We start from the raw sequence: 27,950 nt of genomic DNA, 5'->3' as shown, positions 1-27,950 counted from the left end.
TTTAGTTCTATAGAAAAGTTCTATAGAAAAAAAAAAATTATTGGATTCTTAAGATAAAAAATTATATATTTGTATATATTATTTATTGACTGAATATTGTGTAATAAAATAATTGAAATTGATAAGTGATTTCTACTAATTTATATATATATCAATATCCCAGCCAACATGTTTATCTGAGCTCTAGGTGGACCCAGTATGGGTTTATTGACCCAGAATACCTATACGGTGGGTATAATAAACTTCATATAATGAATCACCTTATCATACGTATTATATTTGATATTAAATGGGTTAAAAAAACACTAGTGTAGCAGTACTTAGCTAATTAAAATTTTACCTATAGTTGAAATAAGTTTGTTAGTCTAACTTATTTTTGAATCAACATTATTTTTTTAATAAATAATTTGCTTGACGATCTAAATGGACTGTTTAGGCAGATAGTTTTATATTCCGTACACTGCTTAGCGAACAGTATTCGAAAAAATTATGTAGTAGAAAAACAAAACAATGCAATGGTATTATAATATATTATATACTTCATATTATTCATTATTTTATGTCCAAAGATATTTCTCGGTGAGGCATTGTGTTCAGATTGAAGTCAAACGAGATGAAGTCATGAGATGGCAATTGAGTCAAATGTGCTAAAGCCTTCAAAGACTTTAGCACGTTTGACTCAATTGCCATTTTAGTTTTGTGACGCAGTAAGCCAAGCCTTCACATTCGACTTTGATGTACATTTCTCTTTACTGTTTCTGCAAACAAAATAATTTAGATTTGAATAACTCATAAAAGAAAGTAACTATAAAAAGTTTTAACAAAACTAATTATTACTATTTACTATTTACTAATTAAATTTTTGTTTTTGTAGTTATATTTACAGTTCATATGTATTTGTATTTATTGCCATTACAGCACTATTGCGGCCAGTAATCTCCAGTGTACAACCTCCTTAATCAAATTAGCATCCAACCTGTTCAAAACAATAATTTTAATATTTAAAGAAAAAAAATTTAAAAAGTTGAAATGGTTTCTAAAGTACTTAGTAGACAGAACACACAATAAATTTTATATATTTATAGTTTATTCCTTATTAGTGAAGATGAGGGATCCTGATATCTTTAAAACACAAGTATGTTGAATGTTAGTAAGCATCTATTATATAATACATTTTATAATATAATATATTATATAATGATGCCTATTAACATTCAATTTACAAGGTTTTCGTCAAAATCTCTCAGCTTTAAACTCAAGCAAATTAAAGGAAATTCAAGCAACTAAGGAGCCTAACAGTTAATGCTACTGTTTCTTAAGAGGCTGCACTATAATATTCTTGTGTCATTTTTATGTTTTTTAGTATTTACATTTTAGAATCGTATTTTGCAGCTTTTTGAATAAACAAAGCGCTTTTAATACAGAAACAAAAATAATTCACACTTAAATTAAATTAAGCAGGGATGGAAAGACTTTGTGAAGCTTTGTAATTAGGAGAAGTTAATTTTTATGTACTTATACCAAATTTCAGGTAAAAAATGTACAATGTATGTTTTAAAATGTACATTGCAAAAAATCTATATTGCAGTCAGTAGATAAAGTAGGTGGTAACCATTCTAAAAGAAAAAAGCATTAGATTAGAATAAAATAATTATAAAATCATTTCAACAAAATGTAACTAAACAATAAAATAAATGTACCTTTATTATAAAAACTTATTTACATATTTATTAGCTTAATAAAATTTGCTATAATTTCATGTATACAAAGTTACTAAAAAAATTTTATATATTATCCAAAAGTATAGGGTGTGTACGTAACAAAAACATAATAGTAATTTCAAATTTTTTATTTCATTCTTCAGCGTAAGCAGTAAAGTAACTTTAGCATTTTATATATTTGTAAATGAGTTCAAAATTAATTACTAAAGACATTTTTTTATCATAAAGATATTACCTCTTTATTTTTAGCATATCTGTTGGGTTTGTGAGTGTGTTTTTATTTTTAGTAATATTTAAATCAAATGAGTTTTCTGAAAACTTTAGTTTTTCTCTTGCTCTTTGGAAGTTACTAAAGTATACAATAAAATATCTTTTGAGTAATGATAACTATGCTTAAAAACAAATACTTTATAACTTGGGACATAGAAGTGGATAGCATGTTAAAATATTAAACTACCTGCTTTTCTTTAAGTCCAGCATTAAATTTTTCTATGCAGGATTAGGTCAAGCTTGATGGCTGACCAGTAGAACCATTTCATAGGAATCATTTCACAGATTGAATTACTATGCTGTTTTTTTAAAAATAAATACTTTTTATATGCTGTGTAAAAAAGATAAAAGATTTTTTTTTTAGTTTGATAACTTTTATGTCATTAATGTTACATTTATACATGTCACACTTATACATGTAAAAGCATTAATTAATTATTTGTTAAATGCTAACCAGTGCTAAACGATAACCTATTATAATTATTAAAATTGGTTAAATGGTAACCAGTGTTAAATGGTAACCTATTATAATTATGATTATGCTATATACATGCTTTATTACTACAGATATAACGAAATATTATTATTAATGCCATTTAAGCCATATATGATTTGATTATTAAATTAACTAAATGTCAATTATTTAACATTTAAATTTTTACATATTACCACATTGTTATACATATATAATAATTTAGATTATTATACATATATATTACATATCATGGTATATGATAATATATTATATTATCATATACCATGATATATAATAATAATATATGTATAAAAATGATTACTGCAACAAGTTAATATTAGCAATAACTTATAATGCAAAAAAAAAAAAGAAGATAACTTTAAGTAAAGTTAAATTGTAAGACATCTACTGCTTTGTGTGCTTTGTATGCAACATAACTATGTTGAATTAATAATATTGCATATTTAACTGATACCACTTTTAATAAATTTTGCTAACTTTTTCACAAACTAATAAATCAAGTTAATTTTTTGAACAAGTGCATAACTCTTTATATTTTGTCAAATTAGTTTAATGGGATGGCCCAAATGGAACCCATATAAACATGTTTGCTGGGATATATATATATATATATATATATATATATATATATATATATATATATATATATATATATATATATATATATATATATATATATATATATATATATATATATATATATATATATATAGTGCTTGAAGTGGGAAGAAATAATTGTGAGTATGATTTCACAATAATTTTAAAATACTATCCCATCTAGTCATTGTTATATTAGAAAAAATATAAAAAATGTCAAAATGGTTTGTGTTTTCTAAAAAGGTAACGGAATTTAAGCCGCTTCATTTTGAGCACATATATATATATATATATATATATATATATATATATATATATATATATATATATATATATATATATATATATATATATATATATATATATATATGTATGCATGTATGTATGTATGTATGTATGTATGTATGTATGTATGTATGTATGTATGTATGTATGTATGTATGTATGTATGTATGTATATATATATATATATATATATATATATAATAAATATCAATAATTTACCTTTTCCTTTATCATTTGATTTGATTTTAGCAGCTCCACCATTATTCACATTATCTAAGTAAATGTATAGTTAATTATCAAAACTTGAATAAATTCATTTGTTGGTTTTATAATAAAACTATTTATGAATTTAAACTAATGGCCTTAGTTAAACTTCATAAATAATTATATGACATTAAAAAAAAACATTCAATAATGGTAATAAAATTATAACATCAAGAATTGATTTATATTATATAATATAAATCAATTCTTGATATCATAATTTATATAGGTATACTATCTTTTAAAACTTAATTTTTAATTTCTAGGAAATTTTTTTTAAGTCTTTTTAGTGTTTGCTTTAGAAGTTTAAGGCCCAATTTATTATTTTACAAAACTGGTAAACTCACATTATGAGTACTCATAATGTGAGTTTACCCGTTTAGACACTACCAGACATTCATTGAGTACTAAACAATAAATACTCGAGTATAACTCACCTTTAGTACCAATGTAACATTTCTTTTCATGTATTTTAAAATTCGATTCTCTAATATATTTGTTGTGACATTTCGGACAAGTATATTTAGTTATTATTCGCTCTTCTATTTTTTTGAGCTTATTTGGTTCTTCTTCTGAAATCGATTTTTCTGTAGGTATTGCTGATGGTATGAGCTCTAATTCCAAATCATCTGAGAAGAAGTCGGCTAACTCGTCAAGGTCTAGCTCGATAAAATCTTCCACAACTATTTCAATTTCAGAATCAACATTTTCAAGCAAAAAAGAATAATCTTCTTGATTAATATTAAACTCATCTGTCATATTCATTTTATGTTTAACTGTTCAAAAAATATATTTTACGCAATCTTAAGATATTTTATTGGATAGTCGAGACCTACTTTTTTTGACGTCGAATCTAATAAAAATATTCCCACATTTTGCAATTCTCCCTATTGTTTTCCTATTGTTCTCCAAACAATTCCGTAACACGCATATCTTTTTTTTTAAACAATGCGTTGAACGTCCATCTTATTTTACGTCCTTGATTCACGCAATAATTTGCGTTAATAGATAAGCCGCAAACGTAGGTTTTTCAAAGTAAGTTGGCCCAACGTAGAGCCAATGTGATGAAAATCTACGTCGAGTTACATTGCGTTGGCACTACGTTGGGCCAACGTAAGTCATCCAATCCAACGTTAACCCAACGTTGGGCCAATTAAGCATGTGTTAGCTGGGTACTTTAGAAGGAATTTTTAGAAAAGGAAAAAGAAGATGGAAAAATTAATAGATAAAAAATAGAAGTTTAGAAAGTAAAGTGAAGAAAGATAAATAATAAGAAAATTAATAAATAAGCAAAAATATTAAAACATTAGAAAACCAAAGTAAAAAATAACAACAACATCAAAGGAAGAAGAGAAGTAAGGATTTTAAATTCAATTGTTGAAGTCGATTTTACTAATTTACTAGGTAAACTATTCCAATCGTTCGCTGCTCTATTCGTAATAAATTTATTTCGGGGTTCATATTTACATAATTCTCTTAAATAATTAAAAACTGTGACCACTTGTTGTGACATTAGATTTAAAAACTAGCCGATTATACAGTTTAACACAGATAATATCTTTAAAAACTTTGAACATCTGAATCAAGTCCCCTCTTTTTTGTCTTTATTCTAATGTTGTTATGATAATGGTAATCATGTATGTTACCCTGTGCTGGACACTTTTAATATTTTTATGTCAGCTTTTCAAAATAAATACCATGCTAAAACAGAGAACTTGATTAGAGTTTTAAAATATGCAGTACAAAATTTCCAAATACTTTGGGTCAAAACTAAAAACATGCGTTTAATCATACCAAGCATGGAGTTCGCTTTAAAGGCGCATGCAGTTAGTTGTTATTTCCATTTTAGGTCTTTTGTAAAAATCACATCCAAATCTCGTTCGCTCACTTAAGCATTTAATTGAATATTGTTAATAAAATAGTTGTTTACGATGTTTAAACCGCAATGCATTACAAAACATTTTATTATACTTTTATACCAATTAACCATTTTTTAAATCGTTTTGCAATAGTAAACCATCATTTGAGGAATCCAAACTTGAAATGATTTTAATGATATTGGCACATAGTTTACAATCAGTGTATCAGATATAATCGTTAATATAAACAGTGAATAGTATAGGTCCTAGTAATGATCCTTCTGGAACTCCACTAAGAACAGCATTCAATAATGATAAAATATCGTCCAGGAGCACTCTTTATCTCCAATCAGTTAAGAAAGTGACAATCCACTTTAATAGTTTTCCTTTTACTTGCTTACAAATTAGCCTTTTGTGTTGTTCCGAGTCAAAATCCGTGACAAAATCTAAGCATACTACATCAAATGGCAGAAATTTGCAGAAATAAAATGAGAAATAATGTTTAAAGTTATTAATTAATTAGTTGTGCATGAATTATTTTTTAGCGGTATTAGTTTCAGAAGCTGTTTATTACCTTGACATGGGTCATATATACATGTGACCAAGGGGTCACTATTACATGTGACCCCTTGGTCACATGTATATATGACCCATACAGTCGCGTGGCATTAAGCTTATGATTTTTATCATTGCTAAACAACCGTCATTAGATTGTATGTGCATTGGAAAAAACAGCCAACATTCGCGCTGTTTTTATACGAGTATTTATACTAGCTGATAGCGATAATAGCCTGATAATTTGTGCTTACATTAGCGGATCTCCATTGCAATGACAAGTAGCAAACTTCAATTGAAGCTTTGAAAATTAAAGTTATTGGCGATGCCAATGCGGTAGAATAATCTTTAAAAATTGTTGGTTGAACAAGGACTGGAACGCAAGATATATAAGATTTAATAGATTTAATTTTGTTAGCGATTCAACAATACTGTCATCAATACCTTCGGTGTTATTTGTATTATCCGGTTTTCGCAAATTAAAACATTTATGTAATAGTTTGAATTTTATTTAAATTTTATTACTAATTCTTGTTTAAATAATTTCCTAACCAATAACACTTCTTTTTTTAATACTTTACATATTATTTTGTACTGCCCAATTTTAACTATATCTTTCCATCGAGACAAAAAAATTTTAACTATATCTTTCCATCGAGACAAAAAAATTTTAACTATATCTTTCCATCGAGACAAAAAAATTTTAACTATATCTTTCCATCGAGACAAAAAAATTTTAACTATATCTTTCCATCGAGACAAAAAAAATTTAACTATATCTTTCCATCGAGACAAAAAAATTTTAACTATATCTTTCCATCGAGACAAAAAAATTTTAACTATATCTTTCCATCCAGACAAAAAAATTTTAACTATATCTTTCCATCCAGACAAAAAAAATGATGTACAAAGTTTTTTCTTATTATTAAAAAAAATCTTTAAATAGCGTTTAATTCAAGGAGAACATTTTTGTATTTCAAATATACATTTATTTTTGGGACAAAGAAACTACAAGCTTCTGTTAAAAACATCAGTAAGAAATCTTCATTAATTGTACTGGTTGGTATTTAAAACAATAATTTAATTCATACTATTTAAATAACTTATTAGCAAAGGTACCTCTTATATAATCCATTTTATAAATTGGTTGCTGCATGCTTACATTTTCAAAAATGATAAATTTAAAACTAAGTAACAAATGACCTTTGACTACGTTGCCTAAGATGAATTTTTATTGAAGCTCAGTAATATTATCAAAATAAAATGTTAAAATAAGGTTTAATAAAACTGCATGAGTTGTTTATGTTTAATTGAAATGTTGGCTACCCACTGTTGAATGAAAAATTGCTCAAAATTAGTTTCTCAAAATAGGAATTCAATGCTACTTCTACTTGATAAAATTAGCCATTAGACCATTTAGTATTTAGTACATTAAAGTCTTCCATGATTCCTTAATGCCAAATTTTCCGATATACGCCTTAGCATTTTTAAATACAATGCCCTGATCTATAATATCTACGATAAAATATGGCCTGTATATATATCCAACTAAATATTTGGATCTGCATTTAGTTATTATTACCTAAACTTGTTCAATCTTACAGTAAGTAAAATAAACATTTTCAAATAAATGCAAATCTTTTTCATTGTCTATATATAATGCTACGCTACCTCTCTTCTTTCATTGCTTATATCTTTTAAGTACAAATTATAACCAGTTACGTTGGTACTTAAAATTTTATTAAACGACGTCTCGGTAACCTCATGTTGGTATTATTTATGGAGCTTTAACTAGTTATTTGTGCTGAGAAGATTAAATGAACCTTTTAAAAATTTAATTAACTTTGTTATTGATTGTTTTTTTATATTTAAAGTGACACAAGTGGATAATGTTTCACCATTACTGTCACATTACTTACGGTCTAATTACATAGAACCGCGGATGAGCATTTAATTGGAAGTTCATGACTTTTATAAAAACATTTATAAACATGAGTTTTAATCATTTTAATCTAAAATGAACATAGCTGCCGTCACTTACATTTTTTTCTATTAATTGCCTTAAACTATGAAAATATTGATTGAGGTAGTAACAATGGATTAAAACTTGATCCACCCCTTTATCATCAGCAGAAGTAAATTGTTTAATTTACCAATTTGAAGACCAACTTACTCAACCCAAGCCTATTTTGAAACGAAAAGAATTTATTTAATACTCTTTGTTTTCATTGTGAATTAAAAATGGTATTTTAGTTAATATTAAGTCTTCACCGGAACATTCAACGTTTAGTTGGACCCCATCTTTTTATTATTTAAATGGTACCCCTGCCATTTTAACAATATTATCAAAGAGTCTCCATCCCCCGTTTGATAAACCGCCCCCTCTCTTCCCTCGTGTATTTGGCACTTCAGAGTAACTAACGTTATCTTATCTATCCGTTAAACTTAACGGAGAGTTAGTCAAAAATTTCTTTTTATCTTTATTATTAAAAAAATAATTTCAAATATAAACTTTTTTAAATAAATGTTTCATTTTAGTTTTTATTATATTTTAATGTATTTGAGTGAGGTTTTTAACATTCTTTCACTTTAAAAAGATGCAATAAAATTTCAGACAAATACTCCGTTCAAATAATCTCTTCTTTGTGCTGATCTTGGGTTTTCTCCATTTTCAATTTGTCTGATTTCAACCGCAGTTGGCAAAATAATCTGGTGAACTAATTCATCAAGAAATCTCCAAAAACCAGTATGTGAAGTCATATTTCGACTCATTTTTGAATAAAGTGACTCAGAAACATTATTGGTACGATGTTTTAGTCCAAAAACTGAAAGATGGTTAGGAGTTTTAGGAGCCATCTAAAAACGATCAAAGTATAATTCAAACCTTTTCATTTTTTCTTTAACATCTGCACGGGGAAATTGAGCGGTTATAAGTTTCAGTTTTGTTAACTCCCCTTGAACTAATTAGCTAGGAAGCATACACAAAGCAATATATTTTTTTCCCCATTTTCTTATAAAATTATCATGAGCATACTCTGTTTGTAATCCTACGGCTTTTATTTTCTTTAACATCGATTGATTAAAATGAAAACGACATCCTGCAATTCTAATGTTTGAAAAACTAAATTTTAAAGCACTTAAAATAGTTGCTTTATAGTCCGCCATAGAAACAATTGGTGAAAAATCATTTTCCAGTTCTTTACCTTTTCCAATGCTGCTTTGTACAGCCTTTGTTTCTTTCTGGACATCAAAATGTGGACGATAGGCAAAGCAATTCCTCAAATTTCAGTTAAAATGTTAAAGAGTTAGCCACCAGAAATTTTTGTTGGAACAATTGAATCGATGTATACAAAAACGTTCTAAGTCATAAAAACTATTTTTTCGGGGAACGAGAAGAAACTTATTAAATCCAAAATTATTACTTTAATGAATTCAAAAAAAAATCTGGGTCCTTTTTGACATCTTTAAATATTACATTTGTTAAAATATATATCAAAATTTATGATAAATACATGTGTTATACATAGTTATAGTTGTCTGACTTAAAAATAGTTTTTATGACTTAAAACGTTTTGTATACATCGATTCAATTTTAAAAGTAGCCTCTGTAAACATAATGGTAGCTTCTAAATAAAAAAAATTAAACAAAAATTATTTTAAGTGAAAAATGAACAAATAAAACAAAATGATAGCAATACACATGATATTTTAAAATATATACCGTTTGGTAGAAACCAGTTTATTATTTTAATTCACACGTAGCAAGGAGCGCACAGAGGAGGGAGATATTTACACTCTAAGAAAAAATCCGTTATATACAATGAACTGCATCTGTCGCTATTGCACCAACGGGTTTTCCGTTATGTTAACGGATTAAAAATTTAACGGACTGAAGTTTGTCGTTATTAGTCGGTTGAAATTACGCATTTATTCCGTTCGTGCAACAAACAATTCGTTAAAATAAAGGAATTATTAGGCTGGGCGGCTTTTGCTGTTTTGGTAAAATAAAGAATTTACTACGTCATCGTATTGCATAATTTATTATTCCCTTTATTAAAACTAGAAAGGAATTACGAAAAATTAGAAAGGAATTAAGCCAGTTAAAACTGAGATTTCATTACAAAGTAGCCCTTATTTTTAGTATATAGATTATTTTATTATGATATTCAACATCTGATACAAGCAGTACTACTTTTACAAACTAACTTGATCGGGAGAGATTTTTTAGCAAGCTCTAAAAACTTTTTAACCTTTTAATTGAAAACTTATTAAATATTTATAATAATTTAATTCAATATAGAAACTTTCAATTACAACAAAAATTAAAAAATTTAAATAAAATTATAAAAAGTTTTTTAATATATATTTTATTAATACAGTTATTATATTCAAGGTCAAAAAACATTTATATAAAAAACACAGACATGCATACAATTGTTACTATTCTAGATTTCAATTTTTAATACTGTTGTAAATTCATGTGTGTGCACATTTCAATTCCAGCAACCTGTTACTGTTTATTTAAAAATAAACAAACCTTAAAATACAATAAAGAAAATATTGAATATAAATGATATACCATAATACAAAATGGTAATAAATTTTTACTAAAAACCCTGTAAGAAACATTTGTTGCTAGTTCTTTATTTCTGAATTGCTAATAAAAACTATGTTATTTTATTAGTTCTACATTTCAATGTATTAAATTAAATTTTATTAGGTAATAGTAAACACGTTTAAAGTATTAATATTAGAATTTAAAATTGATACCTAATGCCTGAATGCCACATGTCAAAAGTAGTAAGTTCTATACAAATATAAACAAGCAATATATAAACTTATTTGTAACTAAAATAAAAAAATTGCAAGAAAAAAAAAAAAAAGTTTAATAACTAATTTAAACTTACTGTGTGATATAGCATGACACGTATCTAAAATAGCAAATTATAAAAGCATATACAGACTTAAATATACAAACTATAACAATCCATATATAAATTTTGCTGTAACTAGCCTAAATAAATACTCATAAAAAAAAATGCAAGTAAACATTTTACAACGGATGAAACTTACAGTGTGATATTGCATGCCACATGTTTAAAATAGTCAATTATAAAAGCATATAAACAAATTATATGTAAACTGGCTGCAACTAATCTAAATAAATATACCCATTAAAATAAATACAAGTAAACATTTAAGTTTGATACCTCATGCCTGAATGAACTATGTCTAAAGTAGCAAGTTCTATACAAATAGTTTTACAACTAATTTAAACTTACAGTGTGATATAGCATCACATATGTCTAAAATATCATAAAAGCGAACACAAACTTAAATATACAAACTAAAACAATCCCTACATAAACTTTGCTATAACTAATCTAAATAAACACCCATAAAAAAATGCAAGTAAACATTTTACAACTGATGAAACTTACAGTGTGATATTGCATGCCACATACCTAAAATTGCAAATTATAAAAACTTATATAAACTAGCTTTGTGTAAACATATCTGCAACTAACCTAAATAATGATACCCATCTTTGATGGGTTTTTTGATGGCATCAAAAGAAATGTTAACATTTTTAATTTTACAACTGATTTAAATTTATACCGTAAGTTGCTACATGTCACGTTTAAAATAGAAAATTACACAAGAATATACACAAGTCATATAGTCTTAATTATAGAAATAATTGTTCAACTAACCCTTTAGTTTATCATATAAAAAAAATTTAATATATATATATATATATATATATATATATATATATATATATATATATATATATATATATATATATATATATATATATATATATATATATATATATATATATATATATATATAGAAAATTTAAAACAAGTTTAACAACCTTCGAAATTACAAATAACGAATGTAATTTAAACTGTGTTTATCCATTTGCTTTCTCTACTAAAATTTAGTAAAAAAAGTAAATGGATAAACACAATTTAAATTACGCTTTTTTTAAATAGTTTCACATTTATTAAATTAAACTTACAGCAACAAACCTTTATCTACAACTTAAATGTGGTTTAAGAAAAACGCCTTTAAAAACTTTATCATTTATAAATAAAGAACTATAATACATTGACAAATCTAAATCAAACAAACAAGACTTGAAAATGCAATCTACAGAAAAAGCATTTCAAAATTTCTTATGGAAATCCTTTTTAATAAAAAGTTCAGTTGTTTTTCAACGGATTTGAATATTTAATCCGTTTTAACTTTTGTTAATTTTGCCGTTTAATTATATCTACAACGTACTCATAATAAAAAATTTAATGCCTGGAGCGACATCATTTTGTCCTATTATCGAATCTTTTATATAATATATCCATTACCTACTATATTACACGGAAATTTTGAAGAATCCGTTAATAGTTTGATTTACTCCGTTAAATATGATGGCCTACTATATTACACGGCCGTGTGTCACATTTTAGAGGCCAATTTTAAGAGGCCTATTATAAAAAAAGATGGCTGCGCAACTATAGAAAAAACATATAATTATATCTTATCTAGACTAAATAGATAGTATAAATATAATATTACAAGTAGGAATGTTATGAATAAAAAAGTAATCACGAAAAACTAGCATTTTGTGTTTTCATACAAGCGATTTATGCATTTATAAACGTATATATCTATGTATATTATGTATATATTTGTATCTATAATATATATTTTTATATATTTGTACATTACACAAAAATGACAGCACTGGGAATTTACAAAAAAAAATAGGTGAAAATTTGTGTTTTTTTTAATTATAATTTTTTATGTTATCTATTCATTGTTTTTTTTTAATATTATTTTTCTCTCTGTCTACTTTTAAAACTTATAACAGCATCTTTTCGTATATTAATTACAATTTTAGAAGCAAATTTAAACCCCCATTCTTTGTGTAAATCGCAAATAAAACAAACTCTTGGAAAGTATTTTGATAAAACAAAGCCTAATACATCTTTGATATTAGCACCTTGTTTAGTTATTAAATTTGAAAGATTATCTAAGACTGCAAAACATCCACATGTGAAACCCTTAAGTGAAAGTAAAGGCACAGTAAGACCACCTCGTGAAAGTATTTGTAGATATGGACAAATACTTATATTGCTAGCATCTCTTGCAAACATAGACTTGCAATTGCTACATTTGCTTCTTTTTATTAACTTCTTTGCTATGTAACCAGCAATTGTTGTTGCAACTTCAATCCAATCAGCTAGTTGCCTAAAAAATGTGGTTTTACCATCATCAAAAATAATTGCATTACCAAGTTTATTAGGACTAAATTGCTGTTTCATCGAAAATCGAAAGTGCAAGAGAAACATTTTGCTTTTTATTACCAAGGTGAAGACTTTGATATGTAATTTTGGGAGCTTTTTTCAAATTACCTTGAAGTTGTTCATCTTTAGAATGTAGAAAATGAAAATCTCCCCAAGTTATATAACCAGCTGGACAATTATAGACATCATCTTTTATATTATAAGTAAATGATGGAAAGACAAATTTTTTGCAGTGTAATAAATTATTTCTGGAATTTTTAACAATATGAACACTATAATAAAATAAGTATATTTTAATATTTGTACTATCAGGATGATAAATAAATAAATTTGACTGATTACCAAATTTAGAATGAAGTAAACTAAATGCGTTTACATTTGGTTGATGATTGTCAGTAACAACTCCTCAAATTTTAAAACCAGATAAAGAAAGAGAACTAATAGAATCTGATATTTGCTCTGAAAGCCATTTACCACTAATTGTAACTTCGGGTACTGCTTTTATAACATAAGGATTAGATTTCTTTAAACTAACAATCATAAATGCAACAACTTTAAACTAACAATCATAAATGCAACACCTTTGTACAGAATACTATTGTCATCTTGTCACAATATTGTGCCTGTTTCTGAAGATAAAATTAATCTACAATTAGTATTACATCTTCATGTATTGAACCCTTCTCACAAAGTGTTTCAACAGCCTTTATTGCATCAACTCCACCTTGTTTTATTTTATTTAATAAAGAAATTGAAGGTAATGGAAATGATTCAAGTAAAATTTCATATGCTTGTTTAGATGTATATCTGAATAATAAAGCATGTCTGATCATATCTGCAGAATATTGTGGTTGACCCTTTGCTTTATAGTATATTCTATTGTTTATTTCTTCAAGAATTATATCTCTATTAGATGAAGCTATGTTTTTTATGTACGATGCAAGATTTTCTAGCATACTCAAACTAGTTAACTTGCTATTATGACCTTGGTGGAAGTGAAATATTATTTCCTTTGTATTGCAATGCTACACATAAACAATGATCAATTTTTATTGATTCAAGAACAGAAGAAAAATGTGTTAAAAGATCAAATATTTAATTGTAATAAATAACACAATTGAGATGTTTTTTAAATTGAAAACCTTCTGGTGAATGTTTACTGTTTTACTTGCTCCATTCAGTTATTTTATCATTTTCAGAAAAAAAACAAAGTTCATCTTCTTGATAAATATGAGTTTTAGGTGGTCTTCTTAAAGCAATAGGTGATGGTAGTGTGGAAAGCTGTTTTAGGCATTCACTTGAGAAAATTTCAGGAATAGGGTTTAAATTCCAATTTAAATTGCATTTTATACCTCGAATAATGTACTTTTCATTAAAATGCTTTTCACATAAGACAGAATTTGGTGAAGACACCCGATTACTACAGTTTACAAAACGAATCCAATAATTTAGCAACTTGATTTTTCAACGGAAAATGAAAAGAAGCAACTTTTATATCTTCTTTTTTTATATCTTCTAAAGAACTGTTGTATCCAGTTTTACAACCAAATGCAACACATTTGTTAACCATAATATTCAGCTTTGCTAATAATAACAAATTGTCTAAAATAGCATTATATATATGTGTGTGTGTGTGTGTGTGTGTGTGTGTGTGTGTGTGTGTGTGTGTGTGTGTGTGTGTGTGTGTGTGTGTGTGTGTGTGTGTGTGTGTATATATATATCTTTATATTTATATATATATATATATATATATATATATATATATATATATATATATATATATATATGTATGTATGTATATGTATATATATACATATGTATATGTATATGTATATATATACATATATATATTTAATGTTTTTTTTAATATTGCACTGTCATTATTTTGTTGCGTAAATAGGCCTCTTAGAATTGGCCTCTAAAATGTAACATACACGGCCGTGTATATATATATATATATATATATATATATATATATATATATATATATATATATATATATATATATATATATATGTATATGTATATGTATATATATATATATATATATATATATATATATATATGTATGTATATGTATATATATACATATATATATGTATATGTATATATATACATATATATATTTAATGTTTTTTTTAATATTGCACTGTCATTATTTTGTTGCATAAATAGGCCTCTTAGAATTGGCCTCTAAAAGCCATTATCCACTATAATACACGGCCGTGTAATATAGTGGATAATGGCTATATTATTTAAAAGATAATATAGTAAAGGCTCGATAATACGACAAAATGATGTCGCTCCAGGCATTAAATTTTTTATTATGAGTACGTTGTAGATATAATTAAACGGCAAAATTAACAAAAATTAAAAATAAAAAGTTCAAATGGCTTTTGAATAGCTATTTAATTCATAGAGTAAAACCGGGTCGAACCGCACACTTATCAATAAAAATTAAATGGCTTTTTTATTTTTTATTTGAATATATATATATATTTTATTTTTTATTTAATATGTATACATATTTTCTACAAAAAAATAAAATATATATATATATTCAAATAAAAAATATATATTAATCTATGGTAATTTAAAGACCGGAATTTTAGTTAAATAGTTTTATGGCATTATAAAATAGGGGTGGTTCACATCACAGTAATGTTTAAATTTTGAGGTTAGACTTTTAAATAAGCCTTAAGAGGTTTAACTTTAAAAGTCTAACTAGTCGTGTGTCAATTTGTGTGTTCTTCACACTCATATTAATAAAAACTTTCATATAAAATGGAAAAAACAGATTTTAAACTTGAACTAACTAATTTTTTTCGACCTTCGATATGTTTGCAGACATATGACAGGTTAGAAATTAAACATATAACTAAAAACATGTTTGAAAAAGTTGTTTTTTCAATTTAATGTTTTATCTTCATTGAGAGCAGCACCATTTTATACCAAAATATGGTTTATTAACTAAAAAGCAAAATTTTATATCTAAACTTAAATTTAAAAAAAATTTAACTTTGTTTGATTTTAGACAAACTAAAGCGCTAGGAGAAAAAGAAATTTAAAAAAAAATTGTTCAGGATAAAAAAATGCAGTAAAACATAACCTTTTTATAAAAACGCAAAATTCGTGTATTTTCCAGTACATGCATTAACGGCTTCGAGTTGAGAAAATACTGAACTTTTTGAAATTTAACTTTTTTTTTTTTTTTTTAACATAATATATATTTAAGAAACTATATTAAAGTTTATACATTTTTTGCAACAAAAAAAATTTAGTTTCAACTACATATTCCTTTGGTAAACATGTTTCTTTGCACAACCGTTCGAACACATCGAATTCTTGCATTGCAACATTTCTGTGTGTAACCCAGCGGTGTACACTGGATTTTTAGATGTTTGAGTTTTGATACTTACAGGCATCGTGCAAACTCCAAACTTTTGTATGTTTATGCTGGGGTGATTGGAGCTTGGGAACATAAAAACCTTAATTTTTGGGCCCACCCGGCCCTTAACGTGGGAGCAACGTGGGAGCAACAAAACTCAAACATCTAATTTTTCAAAAACTATGACCATATAAAGTTTTAACCCCCCCCCCTCAATTTGAGGGGGCAGTAAACATTGCAGGGTCATAAAAACTGAACACTAAGAGATTATTGTATGAAACTTGAAATTTGTTGATGAATATGAATTTAGATAAAAATAGTAAAGAAAATATTTTATAAACTCGTTGCTCCCACGTTAAGGGTCGGGTGGGCCCAAAAGTTAGGGTTTTTTTGTTCCCAAGCTCCAATCACCCCAATACTTTGCAAAACATTCTTTTTTGATATAAGCATAAACATACAAAAGTTTGGAGTTTGCACAATGCCTGTAAGTGTCAAAACTCAAACATCGAAAAATCCAGTGTACGCCACTGGTAACCGTACTCTACACTTTTTACATTTTGCAACTTTAATTCGTTTGGCTGCTGGTACTTGTTCTTCATTATTTTTTTGCTGAGGTTGCTCATCATTGTTATGCTCAGGCATTTAAGTACTTGACATAGAGAGTCTACGCTTTGTGTTAAGTTTAGCATCTTTCACGGCTTCCTTTGTTGCTTTTTCTTCATCTTTTTGTTTGAGGAACTCGATCATATTTTCTTCGGTAATACATTTTTCGACAAGTTTTGACATGTTGCACTGCTTCGATTTCTTAACATGCAATTGATTTCAGGCTTGAACTGCTTCAACTTTAATCTCGATACTGTTTTTGCAACGCTCAAGACATGCTTGATACCTATCAAAACTTTAGGCTGGTGTAGTTGAGAAAGATATCTGTAATCGGTGTGTAGTCGGAGTAGGTGCTGCGGCGGCTGTTAAAGATGATGAAGTTGTGTTTCAGTAAGTTGGTGTAGGTGCTGCAAAGGTTGATGAAGATGGATTAAATGTTTGTGTGATTGCTAATGCCTTATAACTTATGTCGTTTTTATTAAGTAGAAATAAGCCAGTGTATAATGCCCATCTAATATTAAAATATGAATACCGCCAATTTGCTCAGTTTTGGCTATAAATACTTCTTTCAGCCATTCAATAAACATATCGTGCTCCATCCAACCTGATTTTGAAATTGAATTTGGAGCCAACCTCTAGCCCAGCCAGGACAAAAGTTTCTTTTGGCTTTGTATATCACAAATAGTGGTGCAAAAGGCCCATTAGCGTTGCAGCAATTGTTTACAGTATAATTAATTTTTTGATAGTTTCCAGTAAGTTTAAATGCAAGTCTTCTCCCTTTTCGACACACTACGGTTGTTTTGCCTTGATCACCCGTAAAACCTGTTTCATTGCAATTCCAAATATGCGACCCAGAAGTTATGCCAGTCTGTTGATATTGCTTGCCGACGCTTTCAAAATAACAATCAATTATTTCTGGCGTACAAGAAGCGGATCTTTTAGATGCTAAGTTATCCGCTTTTCTTGTTGAAATTTCTTTTGACCATCTCTTCATAAAGACATAAAACCAGTCTTTACCAGGCTTTCCATTTTTGAATAAATGCAATTGATCTTTGAGTTTAAGGTAGTCACATACAAATTCTAGGATTTCGTTTACGGTTAAACCATAACCCCAGTCACCAAGTAGTTGGAACGCATGCACCATCAATCTTTTTCTTATTTGATAATTTTGATCAGAGTGATATGGTGTGCGGTTTGACCCGGTTTTACTCTACATTATTTAAATAATTAGATTAATAATTTCCATAAATATTCATTGAATAGTTCTTATATTTATACTTTTCAAGGGAAAAGCTCTTTTTATTTAAAATTTAACAAAAATATAAATTTATTTATTTTCAAACATATTTATCTTTTAAAAAATTAAAATAGGCGAAGCAAAAACAATGCCAATCTGGTTTTAAAAACGAATTTCCCCTCTGTAAAAATCTTGAAACAGATTTGGTTCTAATAGCATCACTATAGCTTCATTAGAAGTAAATGGGTTACGTTCAAATTGACTTTGACGAGAATTTCGTAGATTTTAAAATATAGTACAAACCAACTTAACATTCTTTGTCACTGGAAAAAAATAAAGCAATATTAGCTGACATGCATTTTTTTTATCACAACAACAAATATTTGTGTTATTAAATGTTTTCATTATACATTTAATGAACATTTTATTTGTTTTTATAAGATTCATTTAAATGGACAGCCTTTGGGTCAGTGAGGGACATTTGGACATGAACCGGAGCATTTTCAAGAACTTCATTATAGATGGTTTTTAAAGGCTTTTGGGAACTAGCGGCTTGCTCGTGCATCTGCTGCAGGCAATCTAGATAGCCATAGCACATAACAGATGATCCACAAGTGTGAGAAACGATTGGTTCCATAAGTTCATTTGATGGATCAATTTTGGCTGTCCCATTGCAGTCTCTATAGTGTTTTCTTGAAATAAGCAACACCCGTTGAACTTGTTCTATTTTTTATGTAGGCGAATTCCTCAGATATATATAAAAACGAATTTCTACGATCGCCTGCAACTTTTTGATATTCTATTTTTTTAGCAAACAACAAAAAATTGACTTGCAAGCTTATTTATACAAGAACAAGTAAACCACAAGCTTTTTCTTTTGTTTTTTACGTTACTTTCTCTAGTTTATTTTTTGTTGTTATTTAGAAATCAATTGATAGAAGAAACAGCTGTTTGAAATTACTATTATTAACTAAATACAAAGGACGGGGGGGGGGGGAAGGAATTTATTAATTTTTGGAAAACTTTTCCGAGCAACCAAGCTTATTAAGACCCCCTCCCCGTTTATAAATTTTTACTAGGTATCAACAAAAAATTTATATCTCAAATCTAAAAAACAAATTTGGTGAAAATCGGTCTTAAATATTAAAAATAATTATTTCAGCCACCGATGAAAATCAAAAACTTTCAGTGTAAACAGGCTTTAAAAATCGTCGACCTAGTAAATCTTGATATGTCAAAAATAAAAATGCAAAAAAAAAAAGTCGAAAATGAAAAATGACGAGAGCTAAAAATCTCGATACATCGACAATTTTAGTTTATTTCTCACTTAAGTTACGTAAAGTTAAGTTAAGTAAAACCTACATTACCATATTAAATCCTTTTGAAATTTTGATAAAACAGCTGTTAGAAAATACGCATTTGACCCTAAGCCACGCTAGAATTAAATAGTTTTACGCGTGTTTTGTAAAAAATATTACTTAAGATTTATAAACAGAAATTTGAACAAAAAATACTTATGGCGTCCGATCCGAAGTTTTCATGAACAAACCGAGATAAATATAGTTAGAAGAAAAAAAGTTCCCTCCCAGCTTTTTATTAAACCTCTCAACACTCACCAACCCACCCCCGTTTATTAAATCTGGACTAAAATTCAAATCCCTCCTTCTATTCCCATCCCCACCTTGTATTAAGGACTCGAGAGTAATATATTGAAAGAGGTCAGATAAGCGTCATTAGTACGGGAGGAGGCATAAACATCCTCGTTAAATGCCCCTCCGTGATACTCGATGATAAGACCGTTTGGTCACTTTGGATAAAATAAAATACCACCATTTACATCAAATGTTTGAAAATGATTTTTTTCCTGGTTTAAAGGTGCTTCAACAAGACCTAACTGTTTTGTCGTAGAGCTGCGTGGAAAGCATTTAAGGAGAAATTTCACGCTGCCTTATATACCTAGACAAGGCATCAAACCATAGACCTCTCAATTATAGAGCTCCACGACTGATTAAATTCATCTCTGATTCAAATCAGCAACAAATAAAATACATACTGGAAAAGACATAATTATAAAGTCGATCGAAAAAACAGTAGGTTGAAAACACAGTAGGTTGAAAATTCATTAGGTTAAAAAAAGCGATAGGCTTAAAAATTAGTACTTCATGTTTTAATTAGTAGTAAGTATGAAAAATCAAAAGTTGTTGGTTGAAAATCAGAACTGTCATATTCTATGGTTTTAGAAATTTCAAAATTAGGCTCAGTTTTTTTTGAAATTTTGTACAATTATTTTTTTTCAAAAATATTTTGCTAATACATATAATAATAAGTTTACCAGATGTGGGTGTTGTTGTAAAAGTTTTAGTTTGTCAAATATAAAGATTGTGTTTAATTAAAGAAAATAATAATTTTGTTGATGAACCAGAAAGAATATAGAAAAGTCAGGGAAAAGTCAGGGAACTTAAAAGGTTCAACTCAGGGAAAAACGTTCTTTACTCAGGGAATACTAAGGGAAAACTCAGGGAAAACCTTTAAAAGTTATAGTGACAACCCTGTCTCAAAATTTCAATAAAGTTTACCTTGGGTATGGAGGTTTTATCTGTTGTTAATTTAAAGAAATGGAAAAAAAAATGTGTGTTGAAGTAAATTTAAAAAGATTTATAAATTTATTTCTCGTAAAATATGTTCTTGGTCTCGAAGCATACTCAAATACAAAGTTTATATACAGTTGTACAAGACTACTTGTGAAGTACTTTTGCATATAAAGATTATATGCAGTTTTACCAGACTACTGGTGAAGAACTTTATTTATAAGTTGATTTATATGTTAGTTATAAAGAGTTGAACATTAAAGTTTTTAAATAAAGAAAATTTGTACTGATTGCAAAACTAGCTTACATGTTCCATGTCATTATATAAGCTCTGAGGAGATTTTGCTTCCATGTTTTGTTTCAACCATAGTTTTGAGGAGACTGGTGTATTTTTATATTACATAACTCTAATAAAACATCGTTTTAAACCATTTAACACTTTTTAAAAATTTAGAAAAATTTTGGCAGGCTGCATTAACTAATATATAAAATATTATTTAAAAATTTAACAAAAGAAGTGAAATTTATGTTTGTCTACTGAACAGTAATTTTTTGTACAGTTACACTGAGATTAAAAGCAAGAAAAAGTATTGAAGTTAAATAAGTTAACCAAGTATAAGTGGATTATGGCAAATGATTGTGGCATTTTTTTGTATTGTAATAATTGAAAAAAAAAATGATTTAAAAAAACCAAACTAAGTGGTTAAAATCAAACATAATGAAAAAAAAGTAATAAAAAAATACAATAAAATTATCAGAAAAAAGAGCAAAATCAGTTGTCATGCTATAAATATTTTTGTTATTATCAAATGTGTTTTGTATGTATAAACTCTTGAAATATTTATCTTGAATTTGCATGTGTGCAATTTTGCAAGATTTCTAAATGTGTTTCTCATCAAATGTAATGTCCATGTTCTATAAAGCATGCTCAGTACAAAGTTTATACGCAGTTGCACCAGACTACTGGTAAAGTACTTAAATATGCAAAGTATAAATTTTAAGCTGAGACAGAGATTGTTCTAAGTTCGTTACTGCATCTTTATACCAAGTTGTTAATTATAAATATTTAAACATTTAAATTTTAAGAAAAAGAAAATTTTTACAGATTTTTTACTAAACTAGTTTACATGTTCCATGTAAATCTACGAACTTTGAAGAAGTTTAACTGTTTAACCTAAATTTTAAAAAGGGTGATAAGGCGTACGTCAATATTTTTCTTTACTCAACTTTAATAAAACATCATTCATAAACCTTCAAACACTTTGTGAAAAATTAAAAAAATTTGGTCGGGTATTTTAACTTATATATAAGTAGGAAAAAAGTTGTATATTAATAATCTATTGGAAAATTTAACAAAAACATTGATATTTATGTGTTTTTCTACTGAACAGTTCTTTTGTACAGTTACATATAAGCGTTGATATTACAAGTTTGCCAAAAAAATTAAACTTAACCAAATGAAGGTGAATCATGGCAATTATTGTAATAAAATAAACTTCATCAAAACAAGCTTTAACATTTGAAGAAGCAAGTTTTTTAAAAAAATTTATTAATATTACTTCAAGATAAAACATGATAAAACTCTATTTTTATATTATGATACAAGAGGTATTCACAGAAATTCAAAAAAAGCACACTCGATTATATTGTTTATACCAAAGATTACATAATAAAACTATTCATAAAATTTGGAAATATGAAAGAAATATTTCTGCTCGAGAAAAATGAAAAAAAAAAAATTTTTTTTTTTTTTTCTTTAAGAGTATATAACGTAAAATAAATTGATAGCATAATAAATGTAAAATTTATCAAACTGTTGCTTTATGTGATATTATTTAGCATTAGTTGCTATTAAAGAGTAAATATTTTTTACCAATTATAGAATACAATAGCCAATATTTTGTTTAGGTTAAAAGCTATATATCAACAAACATGTGCTTTATATGTATTGACTTTTGAAATTGAAATAAACAACAACATGAACTTGTTTGTTTGCAATTTTTCTTGTTTTTACCTTTTTACACATAGTTTTTCATAAAGGTGCGGTAGTTAAGAGTTATTTCTTTTTGTAATCACTTTACAATATCAAAACACACTTGTTGATATCAGGTTATAAATTTTTTCTTATAGTTTATTATGCTACAATGCTTTTAATCTTTTATTACTATACATTACCAAAGGCAATCTAAATCAGCTCTTGCTCACAACTGCTTTTATTTTGAGAGTGTTGCAAGTTATCTGGGCTAGCTACAACAATCAATGAGGAATATTCTAAAGCTTAAGTTTTTTGACATTAGTTTTGATTTAAACTTACGCGCAAAAGCCTCCCTTTCAAAATCTGTGAATCAGATTGCGCATATCTTTGCCTATTCCGAGCCTGTATAGGGTTTCAAATTATGCGTCCCGAAGTCCCAGAGTCCTTGCCGCCATTATATCTAAGCACTCTCGGTTCAAAAATTCATTGTTCCTGTAACCTTAAAGTTTTCTTATTTTTCCCACTTGTCGTCCATAAATTTTTTTTATGTTTTTAGAGCTCCTGGATACCAAAAACTAGGAAGATGTAATTTTTTAGTTACCTTCAAATTCGGAGTTCTTTTTGAGACTCCGCATCTCTGGTTCTAGGACCACGCCATGAATACAAACATGTCTTAAAAGTAAACAATATGTGTTATCTAAAGCTAAAATTGTGAGTCAATTTTAAATATAAATAATTAGAAATGAGTGGGGAGAAGTGTGACATTAAAAAATATTTCTAGAATAATTTTAATGCCACTTTTATATAATGTACTACACCAAATAAGGTTTTAAAAATAAAGCATCATTTCGGGCACTAATTCCATTACTATAAGTTGAGTACTATATATTTTTGATTTTAGAGGAGCCGTGCCATTGGGGTAAAGTGAGAATAGTATGGTGGGAAGCGGGATAAGCTAGTAATAAACAACATATTAACAAAAATTATTAATAAAAAACTATTAAAATTGTAGACCACGCAATCTTCATCAAAATATTTAAGAGGTTTCGACAATATAATTACACAAAAGTGCTGTGGGAGAAATGGGAGATCAATTAATTTTTTTTGTCTCATTTCAATACCACAAAAAAATCATTTTTTGGGGGTACTTTTCAAAAATGTGGTTTTTACCAAAGACATGGATAAAACGACGTCAGCTAAATAGATGGGAAGAAATCTCCTTGTTTACATTAAATAACATTAATTTGGAACCTCTCCTAATCGGAATTTTTGAGATATCCCATATCTCCAGCGTTCTACTTATCCTCACTCCCCTTTTTTTTTATTATGTTATATTTTACCGAGTAGAACCGAGTATAAGTGCAAAAATATAAGAATAAGTTCTCGGCCATTAGTTCATTTAAACATGACTACCGCACGAGGTCTGAGCTGTGTTAGAGCTATTGCTAAAAATGGTTTTGGTTTGAAATGCTTCAGACTCGGACTTTCTTCAATATCTCCAAATGCAGATCTTGGTGAAAATGGAGTAACATCTGAGGAGACTCCTTATAATCAACGAAAGCATTTTTCAAATAAAAATAAAATTTTTATAGGTAGTAAATCTTTTAATCATGACAAAAGTTTTTTGTCAAGTTTAATGTCTCAATTCGGTAAGGTTAAAGCAGTTGACATTCCGCGTTTGAATCAATATGTTTCCAACGAGCAAGTGCCTGGTGAATATCGATTTGGATTTATAACTTTTAATGATGAAGAAAGTTACATGAAGGCATTGAAGACTAGATCTGTCGAAAGTAATGATATTTTATTTGACATTAAAGATGTAGATAATCAAGGTAATAATAAAGGAGTCAGCAACCTGTCTGCCTTAAATACTATTGCTATTCACGATTTACCTGATAGCATATGCGTAAAAGATATACTTGATCATTTCAAATCTTTTGGTGAAGTTGCATTTGTTAATCTTATTTATAAAGGTACTGTTAGAAAGACAAAACGTAATGTAAACTTTGCTTTTGTTACCTTTAAGACTGGAGGCAGTGTCATTCAGCATGTTATTGACAGTGTTCATAGTTTGAATTCTGTTCAGTATCCAGTTACACGAGTTGATCCAAGAACAAGACAAAATATTCAGAAGTCTTTGTCTGTTTTTGTTCAAGGAGTACCTCATGAAGCGTGCAATGAAAATGTTCTTTATGAATATTTCTCAAAATTTTCTAAAGTAAAAAGAGTTGTTCTGTTAAAAAATCTTGACACAGGTGAAATTACAGGAAATGCATTTGTTGATTTCTATAAACAGGAAGATGCGCATCAAGCCGAACTAAATGTTCATAAAATTGCTGGAACAACTTTGAATGTTAAAGCTCTTGGTTGGTTAAGTGATTAAGAGTTTTTAAAATAAACTTTAAAAATTTTTTATATCAATGTTTATTTCTGTTTTACTAGAAAATACAATACGAAATAATTTATGTATTCTTTAATTCATTCATATAGTTTTTATATTGACTTTTTTATATAAATTTAAAAAAAAGTATATGCCATTAGCTATTCTATCATTTGACTTATTTATTATTTTTGAGGAAATCAGTGAAATATATTTTATTTATTATTATTTTTTCAGTATATTTTTTTTATATTTGCGTTGATATTTAATAATTATTTTTTATTATTTAAAAACTGTATTTTTAATAATAACATATAATAGAATAATTATTGTTTGCAACTATGATATAGTTGCAAACAATAATTATTCATAACTAATAAATTATAATTAAATCATAACTAATAATAGCATTAAAAAAATATATTTTTAATAATATTTTTAAAAAAAGAAAAAAGAAAACGTTAAAAGTTATAATATTTTTAATATCTTTAATATTTTAAAGGACTATAATTTTTGAAAATAATTTTGTTGTTTAACCATAGTTTTTATGCTCTATGGTTTCACTTCTTTTACCACTCTGGTTGACATACTTTTGACAAAATTTATTTAGCTACTCCAAAAATAATTTTGAGATATAAAAAATAGAAATAGGTTGAGAGCAGCTTTTTTAAAATATTTTTTAAGAGCCACCTTATATACTTAAACATGAATAATGTGAATTAATAATATTTATAATGTTAGTACTTTAAATGAACAAAAATAAGTATTATACAAAGAAAAATAGAAAAAGTGAATTAACAAAATTGTTCCAAAAGTAAGTATTCATCAAAAAGTGATCTATTGTAGTTATTATAATAAGATTCATTCAAATAACATGAGATTAATTATTATAAATTTTTATCCTGGTCATGATGTTAAACTGATCCTTTATTAGAATAAGTGACCTTATTTAACTGTAGTAAAGCAACCGTTTTAGGAGAAGAAAACTCTGATTTGAAACTCCCAATTTAATTAAAGGCACTATAAGAGGGATTTATATACTAAAAAGAGCTTGTTAACTTAAATGATAATCTTCCAAATAGCAGTATCACAATAAAAATACTGTCTTAATCTGCAAAACAGCTCAACATTAGAAAAAATCTGATTATTAAAAATACCTTGAGCTTTTCTGCCCAGAAAAACCTACCCAATAGCTTGTAAAAATCATTTTAAGTGTTTTTGTGAAATGTAACATTAACAGTAGCTCAGCATATTTAGTGACCGGAGATGATATTTGACTGGGGCCAAGTTAGACAAAAAATAACTCATTCTCTACAAGCTTTCTTCTACCTTTTCCTCCTGATGCTGCTATCCATCTAAATGTTGAAACTTAAATTATCTGTATTGTCATTGCGCGACAAACCCAAATCACCTGAATTTTCTCTGATGTACCTTTTTTGATACATTCACTATTCCTAATCTCTGTATAAGATCATAGCTTCTTTTCTTGTCTTAATAGAGTCACATCTCACATTCTTTAAATCATCATCTTGACAAATACTACGCCATATAAATAGCGAGAGAATTGCTGAATTTTGAACTGTGCTTTGGCTGGAACACATTTATATTTAAAATAAAATGTCTAATGACTGTATTTACATTTTTCTAGTAAAATGTCTTATTTTCTGTATTTTGAGTGATTTTGAAAGTTATTGCACAAAACATGTGCCCTATCAATTTAAATCTTTTTTGTCATTTTTTTAGGTAATAATATAATGCTGACACTATTATGATTGAGTAAACTATACTGCTGTGGGTTGTATATAGTTTTTAGTATTTAATGCAATGGGAATTAAAAATGTAAGTAATAATATAAACTTATAAATTGCTGCAAGCACGACATTGCAGTGATATAAGAAAATAGTCCAAAACATAATAGTTCCTTGAAAACTATTTAGTTTTTCTTACCTTATCAGGAATATAATCAAAGTTTTACAGAAATAGTTTAGGCATAATTTAAACATAAATAATTTCAATCATTATCTTCAAAATCAATTCTTTATTTAGTGATTTTTAATTAACAAATTAAAATAATGTCATAATAGTTAAAGCTTTTATAAAATTGTAAAACAGGTATGGGTTTATAAAAAGTCCCATATATATATATATATATATATATATATATATATATATATATATATATATATATATATATATATATATATATATATATATATATATATATATATATATATATATATATATATATATATACAGCGGTGTCCAAAAATTAAAGACCACTCTTTTTTTAGTTGGTTTCTTAATCTTTAAACTAAAATTAAGAAAATTCTAATTGATAATTAATTTTTTTTTTAATATCTTGTTAATTAAAACATACGGATTAAAGTGGTATAATTTTTTTAATTTAATTTTAATTAAA

At 27.0% G+C, this 27,950-nt stretch overlaps 1 protein-coding gene and 1 long non-coding RNA gene across 4 annotated transcripts; both read right to left on the bottom strand.

The window, feature by feature from the left end:
- Nucleotides 1-513: 513 nt before the first annotated feature.
- On the bottom strand, nucleotides 514-4,609 carry LOC136084893 (uncharacterized). Of its 3 annotated transcripts, XR_010640926.1 has the most exons (4): nucleotides 4,071-4,609; nucleotides 3,589-3,642; nucleotides 1,957-2,070; nucleotides 514-1,616 (listed from the first exon to the last, which is right to left on the bottom strand). XR_010640926.1 is itself a non-coding variant. In XM_065806189.1 (3 exons), exons 1-3 carry the CDS (start codon nucleotides 4,396-4,398, stop codon nucleotides 1,555-1,557), a joined length of 444 nt encoding a protein of 147 aa, XP_065662261.1. In that variant the 5' UTR covers nucleotides 4,399-4,609; the 3' UTR covers nucleotides 514-1,554. The 3 variants fall into 3 exon arrangements, 2 of the variants coding, with proteins under 2 accessions (XP_065662261.1, XP_065662262.1); XM_065806189.1 differs by lacking the exon at nucleotides 1,957-2,070; XM_065806190.1 differs by lacking the exon at nucleotides 514-1,616 and having other exon boundaries at nucleotides 1,687-2,070.
- Nucleotides 4,610-9,498: 4,889 nt separating this feature from the next.
- LOC136085141 (uncharacterized) lies at nucleotides 9,499-11,065 on the bottom strand. Its single transcript, XR_010641111.1, has 3 exons — nucleotides 10,955-11,065; nucleotides 10,818-10,854; nucleotides 9,499-9,673 (listed from the first exon to the last, which is right to left on the bottom strand). It is a non-coding gene; the product is annotated as an uncharacterized LOC136085141 (long non-coding RNA).
- Nucleotides 11,066-27,950: the final 16,885 nt, after the last annotated feature.

This window comes from Hydra vulgaris, chromosome 09 (assembly GCF_038396675.1).
Source record: "Hydra vulgaris chromosome 09, alternate assembly HydraT2T_AEP".
NCBI lineage: Eukaryota > Metazoa > Cnidaria > Hydrozoa > Anthoathecata > Hydridae > Hydra > Hydra vulgaris.
This window is presented reverse-complemented; position numbering and strand designations above follow the sequence as displayed.